At 52.7% G+C, this 19,838-nt stretch overlaps 2 protein-coding genes across 10 annotated transcripts in view; one reads left to right on the top strand and one right to left on the bottom strand.

Moving 5' to 3' along the window:
* Positions 1–2,024: 2,024 nt before the first annotated feature.
* LOC146334276 (insulinoma-associated protein 1a-like) lies at positions 2,025–2,825 on the bottom strand. The gene has a single exon (XM_084823466.1). The coding sequence runs from the start codon at positions 2,823–2,825 to the stop codon at positions 2,025–2,027; it is 801 nt and encodes a 266-aa protein (XP_084679592.1).
* A 9,921-nt stretch (positions 2,826–12,746) lies between these two features.
* The window catches only part of LTBP3 (latent transforming growth factor beta binding protein 3), a 66,146-nt gene continuing 59,054 nt past the window's right edge, over positions 12,747–19,838 (top strand). For 8 of the 9 annotated variants that reach the window (XR_014786221.1, XR_014786220.1, XM_084823456.1 and 5 more), the window contains exon 1: positions 12,974–13,350. Coding sequence is in view for 7 of the 9 variants with exons in the window: in XM_084823456.1 (XP_084679582.1) it covers positions 13,053–13,350 (298 nt within the window). In the remaining 2 variants the exon portion in view is untranslated. Of the gene's footprint in view, positions 13,351–19,838 lie in introns of all 9 variants that reach the window. The other variant, XM_084823461.1, reaches the window with a different exon arrangement.

Genomic DNA, 19,838 nt, shown 5'->3' with positions numbered 1-19,838 from the left:
TAAAGAGGAGAGTACTCCTGAGCATATGAACTTGAGCACGCTCTGGGAGAGAGCGGAGGACAGGAAGGCCTGGCGTGCTATGATCCATGGGGTCACGAAGAGTCGGACACGACTTAACGACTGAACAACAACTCCTGAGCATGTGCAGATTGCAAAGCTTATACCCATAAGTAAACCGTAGAGGGCCAAATTAGGCCTGTGTTCTCCCTTTGGGAAGCTTTGCAAGGTTTGTTTCCTTTAGAGGAGAAGGGTTAAAATGGAGCCTTGAAACTTTTCTATGTGAAATCATGAGCAAGCAACGCTTCAGTATATGCAAATTATATTTCCACACCACACACACAGTGAGCAAAAACACACATCGGAGTTTGGAGGCAGGCCTTCTAATTATGGAATAATGTGGCATGGGGGGGGTGACTTTTTTTTGTCATTGCTGCCGCTTCTGCTCTTAGAATGCAATCCCACATTTTTTTGGGGGGGGGAGATGTGGCAGGACAGAGATGTAACCAAGGAGGTGCATTAAACAACAGCAGGAAAATTCCTACACGCCATTGTTCGATGGCAAAGGGGCATTTCACAAGGCCGCTTAACATGGCATAATTACTCCTTAAAACCACTGTTGTACACCCACAGTGAGGATGGCTAAAGGGAGAAAGAAAGCTGGATTCTTCCGTGCCCCCCCCATCTCCATCGCAGAACAAGTTGAAGGTGCTTCGGTGGCTCTAACTACGTTAGTTGCTGCAGGGACATGGTGGAATAGTAGAATGGATTTTCCCAGGTTTGTAAGAGTGTTCCTCTAAAAATGCGCTTCTGAAGTGGGCTAGAAATTGGTTGACAAGTTAATATTTTTCACTTTAGAACATTTTATTCAAACCCAGTTTAAACACACAAAAGAGATAGAGGTGGGAGAGCCCTGGAGGAGAAGAATGACTACCATTTCACAATGCATCTTTCTGAATGTTCTCCCATGCAAATAAGGCTTCCTGTAAGTCGAAAACTAGCACATCAGGGACCAGGTAAAGCTAGGACCTTTTCTGCCTGATGGCTTATTTCTTATGTGGGAACAGCATTAAAAAACACACACGCCCCCCCACCCTTACCTGAAGAGATGCAGTGTATTATGAAATGCTCTAATGTCACAGGAATTTTGATCTATGTTACTGATCTTGGTGAGAGTATGGATGAATCTGAAATCAATACATCAGATGGGTTTGACGTATTGTTTTGAGCTGGAATTGGTTTGGAAGAAAGCAATGTGGTTTTGGGAGCACGGCTCTATCCACTTGCAGCGATACATTGCCACACATGTCCAGTAATGCAAGTTCCCTTCTGCAGCATGCGCAGAGAAGACACTGAGACTGTTGTTTTTTTAATATCCCTTTTACTATCACAGATTCGCATACTGGTTCCATCTGTAAACATCCCCATTAATAGCCCCCTTCCTGTTACTCCACCCCATCCCCAAAATGAAACCTTAAGTACTGGAGAGCCCTTCTTCCAATGACCAGAAGCCATTTGAGGCTGTGGTGGTCTCCGTCGAGTTGTGGGAGGAGGAGGCGTGGATGTCTGGAACCCCCATTCCGAGCGCACAGTTTCAGCTGGAAACCACAGATTAGCAGGTCGAGATTGCCTTTGTGTCCGACTGTTGATCCCGATCCACCTTGGCCGACCCCTGATCTAAGCCCACCTCTGCAGGCTTCTGTTCAAGATGCTGTTGTGAAATGGGGATGTCCTCGCTGTCTGTTCCACAGAATAAAGGAATGCAAATTGGCCCCGGTTAGAATAAGAAACGGAGTCAAGGACGGGTCATGCCAGCTTTTCAGTCACGCACAAGTTCATTGCCATACCTGCTGATGGGAGTGGCAGAATTGGGGTGCGTGGCGAGCCCACGTAGAGTGAGGGCCTTGTGGATTGGCGTCTGGGGTTTGTGTGCCAATTGCGCGCTTCCTCTGCGCTTGCCGGCCTCCTGTTGTACCTGTCAGCTGAGCAGAGGATGTGCGTTGTCCGGGGGAGAAGTGGGATTATGTTTAAAAAGGCTTCTTAGGCCAGGAAAGGCAGTGTGGAGCCAGGTTGCTATGGAGATGCTGGCTTTCAGACAGCACTGGCCCAGTGGCCGTGTGCAGGGCCAAGTGCTTGCAGAGGTAGGCGCTGCGCCGAAACCGCTTGGGGCAGTGAGAGCAGCGGTAGCTCCCCTCCGTGGGCCCAGGACGCGGTGGGGCGGCAGGAGCGTCGGACGGCTCGGGGCAATCGTTCTCTTTGGTGCCGCCCCGGGGCTTGTGCCAGCGGCGGTGGGAGGCCAGGTTGGCCGGGCAGCTGAAGGCTTTGCTGCATTCGTGGCAACGGTACTCAACCCGGGCAATGCGAGAGCAGCAGTGTTGGGCCAGGGCGAGCGGGCCCGGGTAGGACTCCTGGCACAGCTGACACACGAAGGCGCCCAACAGAACCACCGTGTCTGGGCCCGGCTCCCTGGGGCCCCCGCCGGCTCTCTTGGGCAGCGGGGTTGCCTGCTTAGCGACAGTGCAGGCCGAACCCAAGCCAGGAGACTGTGAGGTGCACGCAGGGGCAGATTCCCCTGGTGCCGGTGACCCAGAATTGAGGCCCCGGCCGAGGCAGCTGGACAGCAGCGGGGTGCTTACCAGGCGCAGGGGGTTGTGGGCCAGGTCTTGAGGTTCCGGCAGCCCCCCAACTCTGGGCAGTTTCTTGTGGGCCAAGGACAGTGCCGCACCACTGGGCAGTGGCGCAGAGAGCACCTCCTCCTGTGGCGTTCTGATCCGGTAGGAGACGGGGCCCTCTCGGCGTGTCCTCTTCACCAGGAACCCGCGGGGCATTTTGAAGGCACCAAAGATGTGGCGTCGCTCAGCTGGCTCTTGGCGCTTGGCACCAGGGCTTGGCACGGAGTCGGGGGGGTGTCTCGGGTGGCGGCACGCTTCTCTCTGGCACCAACTGGACTGCGGCAGCTGAGGGTTCTTCCCCACGTCCGTGGGCCTGAGAAGCTCCCCCAGTTGGCTCCACGGATCTCCCCGGGCGTGTCCCGCACTCGCCGTTTTGAGCCTTTGGCCGCCGGGGCTGGCGTGCGTCTCTCTCCCTTCAGTGCGGAGCCAGCTGGGCCTCTTGTGAGCACGGCTGCTGCCCCCACGCTATAAAGGCCTGGGCCCCTATTGTGCGGGCTGGAGGCTGCAGATGGCTGGTGTGGGGCCAGCCAATGGGCATGGGGCTGGCTGCGTGGCGGAGGGTCCCGTGGGGCTTGGGAGCAGATGGCCGCTCCGGCCTTGGCGCGTGGGCTCTGCCATTATGCAGATCAGGGGCAAGGGGTGGCACACGCCGGGCCGCCACAAAAGGGGGGCAGGCTGTGAGCTGATGCCCCAGGGAGGCCAGCCGACCGCATCAATGGGCCAGGGAGGGAGGGAGCGGGGCAGCAGCTTAACCCTTTGCTGGGGCCTGTTGCAGGGAGCGGAAGAAGAGAAAGAACCACGCCAGCCCCCATTAAGCCTGCAAGGCCTTCTAAAGGAAAGGCCAAGACAGATCGGTTTGGTTAAGTGTGTATATGTGTGTGCTTTAAAACTAGTATTTATCTCCGTTGTTCGGAATTCATTGATTTTTTCAATTGGATGCATAAGCAAGCAATCCCAGTCTCCCCTTTCCTTCTTGCCCATTTGCCTCCCAACCCCCCAACCTTAAATATACCCAGTATAAAAAGAAAGAGAATCAAGCAGTGGACACTGGTGGCTCCGATGTCAGTGGGGCGGTGAATCCGCCCCGAATTTCAGTCAGAACTAGTCAGAGCTCTAAAGGCGCTCCCCGAGGTGCTTCGCAGAGAATCTGCTCTGTGTTTTAGTCGGAACCAGTCAGAACTCCAAAGGAGCTCTCCAAGGTGCTTTGCAGAGAAACTGCTCTGTTCAGTCGGAACCAGTCAGAACTCCAAAGGAGCTCCCCAGGGTGCTTCACAGAGAATCCACTCTGTGTCAGTCAGAACAAGTCACAACTCTAAAGGAGCTCTCCTGGACAGCTCCTTTAGAGTTCTGACTGGTTCCGACTGAAACTTGGTATGGATTCACTGCTGCGCCGACATTACAGCCACCAGCCTACACTGGAGTCAAATAAATGAAGGGGGGAAAACAGATGCTTATCAAAAGCACACATCCTACCAAGCACTCCTGAATGGTAGCTAAAAGTCACACAATTGGCATCCCTCTCTGGCATGGCTCAAGCGGCATCAAGTCTGTGTACAGCTGCAGGAACCCAGCCTCAAACCACATACACGCCAGCCACTCTAAGGCTGCTTGTGGTATCATTTTTTTGACCCGCCTCTCATGGTCACAGTGCTAAGGAGAACATGTTTAGCGATGAGCAAAGGGCTGGATGCGCCTGATCTTGTCTGATCTCGGCAGCTAAGCCGGGTCAGCCCTGGTTAGTACTTGGATGGGAGACCACTTGGGCATTGGGCTTCCTGCACTGGGCAGGGGGTTGGACTCGATGGTCTTGTAGGCCCCTTCCAACCCTATGATTCTGTGATATGATATGAACTAAAAATGCTCTCCATAGCCATGTCTTCCGGCAATGTGCATGAGTCCAGTCGGCTGGGATCCAGCTGAATATGGCGTGGATCCCTTGAAATGTCTAAAAGGAGCTGAGTCTGGTGTTAAACCTGGAGCGAGCATCAGCCCGAAAGGAGACCCCTGTGGGCAGGTCCACATCAGGCGAGTTAGATATGGCCCTGAGCATCCAAACCTCCAGCAATGATCGACAGTGGCTATGCTCAAAGTCTGAAAGTCAGCAGGTGTCCGATTCCCATGCAAGCAACCATTTTTGCCACATGGGGCACAGCCTCAAATCCACTGCTGATATCTTAATTGCAGCTAGCCCAGGGCCCCTCTGAGCTGGCGTGGTGTTCATTTTGAGCTTGCGAGTTCCATTTTCAACTGGCTACATCTAAATTTGGAAGAATGACCTCTTTCAGACCCACAGCTACAAGAAGGTGGAGCTTGGACACCCCACCCACCCCGGCAAGGGTTCCAACTCAGTCAAGAAACATGTGGTTTCCGATTCCACTCCCTCTCCCCCCCCCGTGCATCTGGCCCGAACAATGTTGTGAAACGATGCTTCGGCTGCAAGTTGTACCGTGTCGCTGCAGGTGGGAGCCCACATTCATCTTGGAGTGTCAGAAAGGGTTTAAAATGAAAAATTGGATGTGACCAGCCGATTAAGATGGAGCCGAGCTCGGCCATGTCATGGGTTTGCCACTGATTGTAACGCGTGACTTGCCCCACAGCTTAGCATGAGAGTATGGGTCAGATTTGGGGAGGTTGGACAGCCCTCTCTGGTAGCCATTATTGTGGGCGTAGGCTGCTCATCCGTGTAATGTAGGACTTTACATCTGGGGGTCTGCATTGCCCCCAACTGGGGGCTGCACACCTCCCCTGTTTCCACCTTGCCTTATTTGCTGTGCTGGCAGCAAAAATTGTGGCAATTTTGCAGAGAAGGCATGCGAAGAACATGCACCTTGGTTCCTCGCAAAATCACTGAGATTTTTGTGGCAGCCCCTTCCCCCCCGCCCCAAAAACAACTATGGTGGGGGGAGGTTGCTCACCCTTCACAGAAGGTTCCAATGACAGCTTCTCCAGCAGGGCCCAAAGTAGAACTTCTCCCTCATCTAATTGCCCGCCCACCCACCCTAAAGAAGGCCTAGGATATTTTTGCCAATTTGTGAGAATTGAAACCACCCTTCTTTAATGGCATCTGAAGTTTGCTATAAGCCAAGTGAGGTTTCACCCCTTTCTCCGCATAGAAAGGAGCGAAAAGCCCATCTATTTTCCTGAAATAAGTGGATAATATTGGAACCGGTGGGCCCCTTAAGACAGAGATTAAGCAGGCACTACATTCGTTTGTGAAGTGTTGGTGTGGCCGCATAAATGTGAAGTAAGTTCCAACCAACAGGTTAAATCTGTCTCAGTTCTGGCCCTTAAAGGATCGAAGTTGAATTTTATGACGTCCATCACATTTTTAGGAACAATCATGGCTAAGTTCTTAAATGCCACTGCTCCTGTCACGTATAATAGCCTTGGGCTGCAAGATTGTGCCCCTGTTAAGGGAAATGGTGTACTAAGCTACTTCAGGGCCGGTGTCAAGGCAGGCATGGTCGGGCACCTGCTGAGGGCCCACACCCCAGCAGGGGCCCACTGATAAGAGACCCCTGGACTCGGCCCTCCCCTCCACTGGGACTCGGCCCTCCTCTTCTCCCTTGCATCCTGCTTGTTCACCTGCCTCTCACTCTGGCCTAGACAATGGTGTTGGTGAGGAGGAGCAGGAGATGCCACTGCCTACTTGCTCCCTGGTTCTCAGCCTGTCAAACAAACAAATGGGAGCAATGATGAGGAAAAAGATGAGGCATGGTATCAGCTGGTGACAATGGCGGCAAGGAGGCAGACTCACTGAGGGAGGGTGCCTTGCCAAAGGGCCCTCAAAAACCCAGAGCTGGCAGTGATCTAGTTGTGTCTTCAAATTTGAGGCTTCTCCTCTCAAAAGCGGAGGTTGCTGGGGGCCACGGATATGCCATCGGTGTGGCTGCATCACCTTAAGAGCCCGGCTGAACCCTCATGTTCTTTTACAGTTCAGCAGTTCTGCTCCGTAGTGAACACTTGGTGCCACGGAGGAATGTTGCCCAGCAGACGACTTGTTCCCCTCAATGCTCTCTCCAAACACAGAAACAAAGATTTCTGCCAACATAAACACACAGGACCTGAGTTTAAACAGTCTGGATACCTGTGGTGTAGTGGTCAGTTTGGAAGTGCAGATGCTCATCGTGGCAGTGCCCATAATAGCCACGCCCCCAAGGAGAGTCCCAAATTGCAGGCCGCTGTGTGGATCCATATCAACAAACCAGTCTGAGCAGTTTTCATCTCCACTAGGAGCAGGTCTTTGGTAAAGTGAATGGGCCCTAATTACCTATTCAAGACAAAGGGTAGTATCTAATGATAGCTAATCGCACAATCCTAAAAATGTTGCCATCTTCTACCAACAGACTGTTGTTGTTCAGTCATTAAGTCGTGTCCGACTCTTCGTGACCCCATGGACCATAGCACACCAGGCCTTCCTGTCCTGCGCTCTCTCCCGGAGTGTGCTCAAGTCCATATTCATTGCATCGGTGATGCTATCTAGCCATCTCATCCTCTGCCGTCCCCTTCTCCTTTTGCCTTCAGTCTTTCCCAGCATCAGGGTCTTTTCCAGTGACTTTTCTCTTTGCATTAGGTGGCCAAAATATTTGAGCTTCAGTATCTGTCCTTCCAATGAGCAGTCAGGGTTGATTTCCTTTAGGATTGACTGATCTGACCTCCTTGCAATCCAGGGGACTCGTGAGAATCTTCTCCAGCACCACAGTTCGAAGGCATAGATTCTTCGGCGCTCAGCCTTCCTTATAGTCCAGCTGTCACAGCCATACGTTGCTACTGGGAAAACCATAGCTTTGATTATACAGACCTTTGTCGGCAAGGTGATGTCTCTGCTTCTTACTATGCTGTCTAGGTGTGCCATAGCTTTCCTCCCAAGGAGCGAGCATCTTTTAATTTCATGGCTACAGTCACCGTCTGCGGTGATCTTGGAGCCCAAGAAAGTAAAATCTGTCACTGCTTCCATTTCTTCCCCTTCTGTATGCCAGGAAGTGATGGGGCCAGATGCCATGACCTTAGTTTTTTTAATGTTGAGTTTCAAACCAGCTTTTGCACTCTCCACTTTCACCCTCAGCAAGAGGCTCTTTAGATCCTCTTCGCTTTCTGCCATTAGGGTGGTATCGTCTGCATATCGGAGGTTGTTGATAATTCTCCCGGCACTCTTAATTCCAACCTGTGATTCATCCAACCCGGCGTTTCTCATGATGTACTCTGCATATAAGTTAAATAGGCAGGGCGACAATATGCAGTGTTTTTAAACAGACACGTCCCTGATTTTTCAGAGCAGCACTTGGCTCTGTGTGTGTGTGTGTGTTTTATAAAGCCTTCACTGTCTACCTGTTCTGTATTATTCTTTGCACACAGGGGGAAGAAACACCACCACCAACATACACACAGGCAGCAGGCCGGCCGGCCTCAAATCCTCCCCCCCCCCCCGCAATTGTCCTTGCTGACATTTTCAGCTGTGCTGTTGCTCATTGTATGTGAGAAGCGCAGTTGGTCTTGGATCTTTGCACAGACACAGGGGGACACCCCCCACCCTCCTCTCCCCTGCTCCCTTGGGGTGGGGGAGCAAACCAGACGAGGCCTCCTGGCTCATTGCTATTTTGCTGAACACCCCCTCCCCATCTCCCCCAGGGAAGCTGGGGAGTGTGTCTGAAAAGGACAGACACGCGCCTCTTCTGACCCCCTGACCTTTATCTCCATAAAGCTGCAAGGCCCCCTTTTAGATGTCAGACAATAGACCCCTCGCCATCACACACACACACACACACACACACACACACACACACACTGCTGTCTGCAATTAACCCCTTAGGCCCAGATCTTAAATTTCCGAGCTGCCAGGATGGGGAACAGACCCATTGTTTGCCCTGCTGGTGTGGATACAGAATTGTAAAGAATGTGGATCAAATTATGGAGGACCTAAATTAGAAGGCCTGCTATGAATTCATCTAGTCGGATGGGCTGTAGCTCAGTGGGTACAGCCCCTGCTTTGCATGCAAAAAGTCCTGGGTTCGATCCAGGTAAAGGTAAAAAAGAATTCTGCCTGAAACCCCAGAGAGCCAACCATGAGTTTATGGGGGACCAAGAGTCCCCCTGCCCCGCATAGCTGACAAACTTTCCATAGTCTCCTTAAGGTTGCGGCATGAGATATTAAAGCCGTAAGACAAGGTCATGACACTCTTCAGACTGAATTTGGTATCTTTAGGGCCACCTTGGGAAAACCCTAAATTTGGCTTAAGGGGCTATAGGTCAGCAGTAGAGCATGTACTTCACATGCAGAAGGTCCCGGGTTCGATCCCTGGCATCTCCAGGTAGGGCTAGGAATGAATCTTTCCTGAAACCCTGGAGAGCCGCTGCTGCCAGTCAGTGTCGACAATACTGGGCTAGATGGACCAAGGGTCCGACCCGTATAAGGTAGCTTCTGATGTTCCTATCTTCTAGACCAGGGGTCCCCAACCCTTTTGGACCCGAGGGCACATTTGGGAATTTTAGAAACTGCTGTGGGCACCACCACAAAATGGCTCCCACAGAGAATGTGGCTAGTCACATGATGGCTGCTGTGGGTGCCTGGCTAGTCAAAAGGCAAATAATTCACATAAGAAACTGAGTACAAGCAGAGGAAGGGTCTGAATTCGAAAGCCAATCTACGTATTTTACCTCATAGAGGTAAAATACATAGCAGGGAGAAACAGCGAGGTAAAGAGGTGTGCATGTGTGTGTCTGTGTGGGAGAAATAGCAAGTCTTGAAGCTGTACTTTGTGGTTGTAATTTTTGTGAACCGCCCAGAGAGTTTCGGCTATTGGTTCGGACTGAAACCTGGAGCAGATTCTCTGTGAAGCACCTTGGATAGCTCCTTTAGAGTTCAGACTGGTTCGGACTGAAACCCGGAGCGGATTCTCTGTGAAGCACCTTGGATAGGTTCTTTAGAGTTCTGATTGGTTCCAACTGAAACCCGGAGTGGATTCTCTGCGAAGCACCTTGGATAGCTCCTTTAGAGTTTGGGCTGGTTCGGACTGAAACCTGGAGTGGATTCTTTGCGGAGCACCTTGGATAGGTTCTTTAGAGTTCTGATTGGTTCCGACTGAAACCCGGAGCGGATTCTCTGCGAAGCACCTTGGATAGCTCCTTTAGAGTTCTGACTGGTTCGGACTGAAACCCGGAGCAGATTCACCACCCCACTGACATTGGAGGCACCAGCGTCCACTACTTGGAGAGCTGGCCTATGGCAGGGTTGTCCTTTGAGCTTTCTCCTGACAAGTAACTCAATCGTAGGAGTTCCTTGCATTGCCTACACCAGAGGTGAACTGCAGGCCTGGGGTACCAGTTCGGCCCTCCGGCATACCCCCTTCCTCTGGCCACAACTCCTTTTCCCCAACCACTGATTGGTTGGTGGTTTCCTGACTTCTGTGTCTGTGCGTTTCCCTCATTCTAAAACCTTGAAATGCTCTGCTAAGACTTAGTTACAGGGCAGTAAGAGCTTTAAGATACAATATACTGGAGGGGTTGGCATTTTTGACCCCACCTACTTTGCTTTTGGCCCGCCCCTTTTGCCTTTTGCTTCACCCACCACTGGAATACAGTCCCCAGAGCTTCCCAAAATGGAATTCAGCTGTCAGGCTTAAAAAGGTTCTGCACCCCTGGCCTACACCAAATTTACCTTCCCGTCATCTAAACCTAGGTTGGTTCGCAACAATGTAGGCATTTCACAGATTGGGGAATTGTTCATTCATCTGCCTTTTCACCAATTAATGCGTGAATAAAATTGTCTATGATCAAAACCTCAGTACAGGTGCATTTTGTTAGGGTTTTTTTTTGTTTTTCGAGATGGTGAAAGCAGTGAGAGAACTTGCAACTTCATAAGCAAAAGTGACCACTTATTGCTAGAAAGAACAACCATCTTTAATACGTTTGTTTTTCATTCCTTTTATAGTAACTCACCAGAACCAAAATAGTCTCGAACAAAAAAATAAGACTTCAGGCATGTGCAATCTACTTTTGGGTTTGTCTTTTTTAAACTAGAACTAGAACACAAAATGGTGGCTCGAGGGTTTCTCAGGTTTCTCTCAGTTTCTCATTCTTCTAATCTTAAATTTAATTTATCCTCAATATTGAGAATTGTTTTTAAAAGGTTGCATTAAAATGGGTACACACTTTCGTGTGCATTTCTCCTAATACGTACATTTTTCATGCAATTTTGCCTAACATGCACATATTTTCCAAGCAATAATTTCCGAATATAATGCATTATTGAACATTATTTTTACTAATGGGGTCACTTTGGTGTGCACGTTCCCCGACTGTTAGAGAACTCCACTGTAAAATTCAGAGAAGTGCACGTTTCAAAGGATGATTGCGTTTCGACTTGCGTATTGGTTCAAAATGTCAAAACCAGGAAAGTTCGCATTAAAATTCGGAGAGAATTAATTTCTCTCCCCCGACGCCCGCCACCCCACTCAGAAGGAGGAACCAGTTGCCTTTGAACAATGGGATGTGCTTTGGGATAACAGTACAAATCTACGCCTAAGTCCCCACACAGCAACTTCTCTCATGTCTCCCCTTCTCTCATGTCTGTGCTCTCCAGAGCACAGACTACGCCTAAGTCCCCTTCTTTTCAGTACCTGGACATGCTTCCCTTGCTAGGTTCCTTGATTCTCAGCAAACTGTATCCAATGAAAAGAACGGTGTTTAGTTCAGGCAGGGAGCGACGTTAAGCTCTGTCCAGCGCCGGCTCCAGGTTTTGGAGGGCCCTTGGGAGAGACACCCACCATGGGCCCCTCTTAGTGAGTCTGCCTTCTCGCCGCCTCGGTCCCCAGCTGCTCTTGCTCTTTCTCCTCATGGCTGCTGTGAGCTTGCTTGGCAGGCCGAGAGCCAGGGGCAAGCAGGCCGTGGCGTCCGCTGTTGGGATGTGGGCCCTTGGCAGGTGCCTGCCCTTGACGCCAGCCCTGAACTAGCTCAATACATTGTTTGCCTTAACAGGGGCAGAATCTTGCAGCACCAGGCTGATGGGAGCTGGAGTCCAAACACAAGGGTGGGCATGGTCAGTCACCTGCCAAGGGCCCACACCCCAGCAGGGGCCCCCTGACAAGAGCCCCCTGGACTTGATCCTTCTTCTCCCCATCCTTGCAACCGGCTTGCTCGCCTGCCTCTCGCTCGGGCCTAGGGAACAGTGGTGGTGGTGGTGAGGAGTAGGGGAGGCCACGGCCCGCTTGCCCCCTGGCTCTCGGCCTGCCAAGCGAGCAAGCGGTGCCCATGATGAGGGAGAGCAGCTGGTGGCCATGGCGGGGGGAAGGGCTTGGGGAGAGAGCCCACTGAGGGAGTCTTGCCCCAAATCCTGGAGCCAGCACCGTCTGGAAGGCCGCAGCTTGACATTGGTCTCGTTAATAATTGCGTTCCTTGAATGTCATCCTCGAGTCGTGCCAACCTGGGTCCTGGGCGGGCGTCAGAAGAAGGTGCCGGTGGAACAAAGATGGCCTCTTGGTGGCCAGGAAACAAGGGGAGGCGCTGGCCGGCCCGCTACAGTTTCACCTGCCCTCTGCCCGCACGCCCTGGGCTGGGGAGAGGTTTTTCGAAGCCAGGGGCTGACCAGCGTGGCCTCTGCTGGGCGGGGTGGAGGAGGCTGCTGGGACTCTGACTCCCATCAACCCCAACGAGCACAGCCAAGGGCCGGGGGTCGAGAATTATGGGAGCCGTGGCGGGACTAGAGGGTCTGAGCCGACAAGGAAGGCCTTTGTTAGGTCCTGACGCGCAAGGGACGTTCTCCGGCCACACGGAGATTCTGGAGAACTCAGCCATGCGCAAGCGGGCGCCCTCCAGATGTGTTGGACTACAACTCCCAGCATGCCCCGGGGGCATGCTGGGAGTTGTAGTCCAACACATCTGGAGGGCGCCCGCTTGCGCATGGCCGGCACTAGCTCATAGCGATTTGGGCCGGCTCCAAATCGTCCGCCCCGTCTAGTTCGGTATCCAGCCTTTCTCCTCCGCTGGTCGTCGGCCGCTTTTCTTTCTTCTTTTTTCTTTTCTTTTCTTTCTCTCTCTCTCCCTCTCTGCCGCGCCCCCTGTTGGCCCGTCCAGTCCGCGGCCGCCGCCCCCCCGCTCCTCCGGCCGGGACCCGCCTCCCGTCCCCCTCTCCGCCGCCGGCGCGGCGTCTCCGGGAGGCGCTCCCAGATCCCTGCCCCCGGCCGGAGACCGGCTGCGCTGGGCGGGCGGGCGGGCGGGCGAGCGAGCGGGCCCGGCGGGGCGCGAGAGCTCCTGCAGCCCGGCGAGCCTCCCGCGCGCGCGCCGCCCGGCCCCCTCCCGCGCGCGCGCCCGCGCCCGCCCGCCCGCGCTCTCTCCCGGGGCGCGCCGTCGGCGCGGCGCGCTCGGGCCTGCGGCGAGCGGCATGCCAAGATGCCCTCGGGGGCGCCGGCCGCGCGGGGGCTGCTGCTGCTGGCGCTGGCGCTGGCGCTGGGCCGGCCCGGCTGCGCGGGCTCCGCGGCGTCCTCCGCCGCCGCCGCCTCGGCGGGCCCGTCGGAGCGGACGGCGCTGGCGCGGGAGCGCTTCAAAGTGGTCTTCGCGCCCCTCATTTGCAAGCGGACGTGCCAGAAGGGGCAGTGCCGCGACAGCTGCAAGCCGGGCAGCAACATGACGCTCATCGGCGAGAACGGGCACTCCATGGACACCCTCACGGGCTCCGGCTTCCGCGTGGGTGAGCAGGCGGGCGGCCGGCCGGCGGGGCGCGCGGGGCGGGCGGGCCAGGCTTCTCTTAGGGGCAGCGCGACGCCGCTTCTTCCACCCTCTAGCCCAGCCGGAGGCGGCGGACCACAGCCCCATCATCCCCGTGCGGCCCACAGAGCCCACGTGAAGGGAAGGTGGGACCTGCTGTCGAGCATCTTCCCCGCTCTAGCCCACCTTTCTCCAGCCGGAGGCGCCAGACTACAACTCCCATCATCCCCGTGCGGCCCACAGAGCCCATGTGAAGGGAAGGTGGGGCCTGCTATTGAGCATCTTCCCTGCTCTAGCCCACCTTTCTCCAGCCGGAGGTGCCAGACTACAACTCCCATCATCCCCGTGCGGCCCACAGAGCCCGTGAGAAGAGATGGTGGGACCTGCTGTTGAGCTTCTTCCCTGCTCTAGCCCACCTTTCTCCAGCCGGAGGTGCCAGACTACAACTCCCATTCTCCCCGTGCGGCCCACAGAGCCCGTGAGAAGGGATGGTGGGGCCCAGCATCAGGCTTTCCCCCCACTCTAGCCCACCCTTCTCCAGCCTGAGGCGCCAGACTACAACCCCCGTCATCCCCGTGTGGCCCGCAGAGCCCATGAGAAGGGATGGTGGGACCTGCTGTTGAGCATCTTCCCTGCTCTAGCCCACCCTTCTCCAGCCTGAGGCGCCAGACTACAACTCCCATCATCCCAGTGTGGCCCACAAAGCCCGTGAGAAGGGATGATGGGGCCTGTCATCAGGTCGCATCCAGGAAGGTTGGAAGTTGGCGTCCAGCACATCTGGAGCATCCCGTGTTGGAGAAGGTGAACTGCAGTTGGGCGGGGGTGGGGGGAGAAAGAGCCCTGCAAATGAAAAGGAAGTGTGTTGGGCACCCCAAGTTGTGGAGTTGTTGAGGGTCAGCCGCCTCGACTCAGCACCGTTCGTGAAGGGCGGCGGGCCTGTGGCTCCGAACAGACGTGAGTTGGGACTGCTTATCTGGAACACAAGGCTGAAGCCGTTCCAAGCAAAGGCTCAACTTTCCCTCTGCGTGAGCCAGCTTCCCCCAACCTGGGGCCCTCCAGATGTGTTGGACTACAACTCCCAGCATCCCCAGCCATCCATCCAAATTGGCCCTTCAATTTGTCGCAGATGTTGCTCAGGCCTTGATGTCCCCTCCCTACAGGGGTGCGTGTACTCTGAGACCCTGGGCCCCAACATGCTCTCCAGATGTGTGGGGACACCTTCGTGTGCCAGGTTGCAAGCCCTGGGTGCTGATTTTCATCACGGTGAACCCTCGCCTGGGGTTACTTATGGGACAGTTAAGTGGGCTTTATTTTCGGAGAGAGAACCGCACTACTTACGTGTTTGTTTTTGGATGCGGATGCCACGGGCCTTCCCACTCGAGGACGCTGAATTTTGCACACTGTTTTCGCATCACTGCCAGTCCTCCCTCCCTCTCTCTCTCTCTTTCTTCACTCCCACCCCCTGTCTATTCTTCCCTCAACTGGTTTTGGCTGGTGGAAAACTTTACCTCATGTTCCGGCCCGTCTCTTGGGGCCCGACGGCCTCAGAGTTGCAGCAGCTGAGCTCAGAACTGTTAGCCAAGCAAACACACACGCAGACCCACGCTGCCTTGCCGAGACAAACACGCCAACGGCTGCGAGGACGTTTGCTGGGGAGAGGCGGGAGCCAAGAGGAGCCAGGCTTCGGCAGGAGATCACAAATGGCTCAACGCCAGAGCCTGTGTTTAGTGCCAGGGAGAGGCCTGCAACGAAACTGCGAGCCGCAGCACCCCTCTTTAGCGTTTCAGCCTGGGGTTCGGATGACCCCGTTGCCCGGCTGTAGAGGTAGGACAGTCAGCCGCTAAGCTACACAGAGCTCTGTCACTTAGGGCGGGATTAAGAAGGGGAGTGGAGGAAGCCGTGCTTGGGTAGATACACACCGGCAGCTTAGCCAGCGCGCTTATGCCTCTTAGCATAGAGACAAAGAAGAAAGTCCGAGATTTCACTCAGGAGAGGAACTGTAGCTCAGCGACAGAGTGCAACGCTTTGCACTCAGAAGGTCCCGGGTTCAATCCTGCTATCTCCGTTTAAAAAGAACAGGTAGCAGGTGATGGGAAAAGACCTTTCTCTATCCGAGACCCTGGAGGGACACTGTCAGTTGGGAGTAAACCAGGGAATCTCCGGCCTGGGGGCCAATGTGGCCTGCTTGGGGTCCCAGTCTGGCCTTCCAGGGTTCCCCAGAATGCCCTACCTCCTTCCCCTGGCCCCACTCCTTTCCCTCGAATACCAATCGTGTGGTGGTTTTCCATCTTTCTTGCATTTTTCCTTGATTCCATAAAAGGTCGAAATGCCGCTCTTAAGGCTTATTTATTGGCAGTAAAAGCTTTAAGCTAAAATATGCTGGTATTTTTGGCCCTACCCCTTTGCCTCTGGCCATGCCTACCACTGGAATGTGCCCCTTGAGAACTTTTCCGAAATGTAATTTGGACTGCAGGGTGAAAGAGGTTGTGCACCCCTGTAGTAGTGCCACTCTGAATGGGTCAGTAGCCTGACATGGATATAAGGCAGTTTCTGGGATTGTTTAGCTTGGAAAAAAGGAGGGCAAGGGGAGACATGAGAGGGGTGAACAAAATTATGCCTGGTGCGGAGAATGTGGATCGGGAGACATTTTTATCCCTCTCTCAAAATACTAGAACCCAAAGGGGTCAGCCCATGAAGCTGATGGGTGGGAGATTCAGGACAGAGAAAAGGAAGGACGTCTTCACACAGCGCAGAGTGAAACTATGGCATTCGCTGCCGCAGGATGTAGCGATGACCACCAATTTGGATGGCTTTAAAAGAGGGTTAGGCAAATTCCTGGAGGAGAAGGCTATCAGTGGCTACTAGTCCTGATGGCGATATACTGCTTCTGGTATCAGAGGCAGTCTGCCTACGTACACCAGTTGCTGGGGAACCTGGGCGGGAGGCTGCTGTCGCACTCCTGTCCTGCTTGTGGGTTTCCCCGTGGGCAGCTGGCTGGCCGCTGTGTGAACAGAATGCTGGACTGGATGGACCCTCGGTCTGACCCAGCAAGGCTCTTCTGATGTTCTTCCTCAGATCTACCTGGAAATGTCAAAAATTATATCTGACACTTTTTGCATTGAAAGCATATATTTTACCCCTGAGCTACAGCCCTTCCCCGTATAAGGACATAGCATAAAGAAATGCAAATTTTTTAAAACAAAACAAAACAAAATTGTCAAAAGAGATATTGAAGTGTTAATCCATTTAGTTCATTTAGGGTGCGCTCCCATTCATGTTTAGACAGAAAAATAGTCCTACAACTCCCAGAATTCTGATCTATAATTCTCCTACGTATAAAGTGAGATTCTAGTCCTCATGGTCCTGAATAAAGGGCTGGTTTAAACAGAGACATAGAAGCGCTCTTAAGCCAAGTCAGACCATTGGTCCATTTAGGGTGCGATCCTATGCGCGCTTAGGCAGGAAAAATATCCTGCAATTCCCAGCAGTCCCCAGCCAGCATGGCTGGCTGAGGGATGCTGGGAATTGCAGGACGTTTTTCTGTCTAAACATGCATAGGATCGAACCACCCAGAGAGCTTTGGCCATTGAGGGATATAGAAATATAATAAATAAATAAAATAGTCCAGCTTTTCTACTGATTGGCGGTGTTTCTCCAAGGTGTCCGATTCCAAGCCCTACCTGGAGATGGCCGGGCGGTGATCCCGGGACCATTTGCGTGCAAAGCATGTGCTTTTATCACTGAACTCTGGTCCATCAACTGATACATGGAGGTGGCCTTATACAAGTTGGAGACTTGTGCCATACACACTGATAGTGCACATCTGTAAAGCAAATATGCTTTAATAAACGGCAGAAGAATGTGTCCATTTCAAAGATACGCACAACTGACGCATACTTTTGGAAAAAACTGCATGAAAATCCTCATGGATTTTCATGTGAAAAGAAAAAAAAAACAGTGTTCAAAATCTGATACAGACTTGAGTCAGAATGAGCTTCGAGATGGAATTTGGAGAACTTCACTGAGCTCAAATTTTGCTGATTCACACATCCCTAACTTATATATTATTGGGGGAGGGACACTACAGACTTGGGGGCTACATCCAGTCTTCCTCATATCTCAGCTTTCCCTCTGGGGTTCCCCAGAAGGATGCGGTCGCTTTCCCCTAATCACCAGTCGTTCAGCGGTTTCCTGGTTTTTGTGCATTTCTTTTCCTGCCGTCTAAAAGTTGAAATGCTTCTCCTAAGGCTTGGTTACTGGCGCTAAGAGCTTTAAACTAAAATATGCTGGTATTTTTCTGTCTGTGTCTTTGGCCCCACCCCTTTTGCCTCTGGCCCCGCCCACCCCTGGCATGCGGCCCCCGAGAGCTTCTCCAGAACTAAATTTGGCCCCCTTGGCCAGAAGAGCTTCCATACCCAGCATATAAATAAATAACTTGGCTTCCTTACAGGACTGCTATAAGAGTCCCTGAAAGAATGTACATTAAAAAGTGCTTTGTAACTACTATACGAATGCCAACTAGTAGTTACAATTGAAAGGGGCCCCGTGGTGCACTGATCTGAAAAAAGGAAGGTTTCTTATCTCTCGGCTTTTGTTTTTAAGGAAAACAATGTTGGAAAACATTGATACGCCCCTTTCCAGCATCTGCTCTAGTGTCTGGAGGTGCACACAGAGACACACACAAAGATAAGCAGATCTCCTTCGCACACAGTTTAGATTTGCAGTCATCTTCACTGCATAAATTTCTTTACCAGCTGGACCAGAACGTGGCTGCCAATTCCCCATTTTAAATCGACTGGTGGCTTGAGGCGAAAAGCAGGGGATGGGGGGGGGCTCTCGTGGAAGATTTTTCTTGGCTGGGGCCGTCTGTGTATGGGAGTGGGAAGGGGTGGTAGAAGTTAACGTCCTTTCAGCTAATGGAATCCAGAGGTGGAACTTTGGCCTGGAAACTCATCTTGCTAGCCAAGAGCTGGAGAGAGGTAGAGGTGGAGCCTCTGGGAACATGCAGAGAGCCAAGACACTGAATCAGTCCAGTCCTGTTCTGAAGCCAAGCCAGAAAGAGGGCACCCCCCTCCCACATTCTGCACTCTCCCTCCAGAGCACTTTGGATCTGGGTTTTTGTTTCCTTCCTGTATCGTCTTCCTCTCCGGCGTTTTGTTTTCCTCACACAAAAGTTCAAGATACCCAAGGCGCCAAAATCCACAACGTTTGTTGAATTTGCAGCTGGGGAAGGAGGCTGGCTGTTGAGTTCAGGGGGCCAGCATGAGAAGGAACCCATGCTCCCCCCTCCTGGCCTGGCTGGTGGCTTTCTGCCCTAAGCTGCAGTGTGCCCCTTGACCTCCCGTGCCTCTGAAAGATCCACATTCCTTAGTGGAATTGCCATATCCAGGACCATTTTCTTCTAAGACTAGGTCAATACATTGATGTCTCTTTTGCCATTTTAAAAAATGTTGTAAGACTTTTATGATCTTAATGGAGAAGGGCTCAAAGTCCCAGGTTTGAATCCCAGGAACTCCAGGTAAGGCTGGGACAAGACTCCTTGTCTGACACCCTGGAGAGTCACTGCCAGTCACTAAGCTAGATGGACCCAGGGTCTGACTCAGTACAAAGCAGCTTCCGATTCTACTGATGTCTCATTTTTGGATGCAATTTTGAACGCTTTAAATTTTGGATGCTTTAAATCTATCCCCGTTTATCAGGGCTTCTTCACACATGTGTGCACGTGGCTTGCAGCTGAATGCGTCAGCTGTCTCCACTGGAAACTACTGTGTCTGAATTGAAATTGGGGCATGCGGAATCTCTTTGTGAGGTATCTGATTTGGGATAGCCCTTTCTTTAATCTATTTCTACCCCCTACACATTGCTTCTCCTTCCTGTTTTATCATCACAACAACTCAGTGACTTAGGTTATGCTGAGAGAGAGAGAGAGAGAGAGAGAGAGAGAAACCCAGTTTGCATGACAGGACAGCCCACCGTGGTTTAATTTAACCACGGGCGCTGTAGTGTCATGCCGGGTACCCTTTGTGCATGGTGCTTGCAGGCGCCCCTGCTATCTGTGGTTTGCTGTGTTGTGCGAACCCAACATTATGGGTTGTTTGAGGGGGTAGACAGCCCTCAAATAACCCTCAAATAAGCTAAGGCTACCCCCTCAAACAACCAGTGTGCCAGTGTGGCGTAGTGGCGAGAGTGTTGGCCTGGGAGTCGGGAGATCCGGGTTCTAGTCCCCACTCAGCCGTGGAAGCTCACTGGGTGGCTTTGGGCCAGCCACAGACTCTCAGCCCAACCCATCTCACAGGGTTGTTGTTGTGAGGATAAAATGGAGAAGAGGAGGATAATGTAAGCCGCCTTGGGTTCCTTAAGGAGAAAAAAAGGCGGGATATAAATGTAATGAATGAATGTAATAAAATAAATAAACAACCCACGATGCCGGGTTCAGATGACACGGCAAGCTACGAGCGCACGGCTGCCACC

The sequence above is a fragment of the Heloderma suspectum genome, chromosome 17 (genome assembly GCF_057233095.1).
Source record: "Heloderma suspectum isolate Gila_16-S chromosome 17, 16-S_ref, whole genome shotgun sequence".
Taxonomy (NCBI): domain Eukaryota; kingdom Metazoa; phylum Chordata; class Lepidosauria; order Squamata; family Helodermatidae; genus Heloderma; species Heloderma suspectum.
Note: the sequence above shows the minus strand (reverse complement) of the source record. Positions and strands in the feature narration are given on the sequence as shown.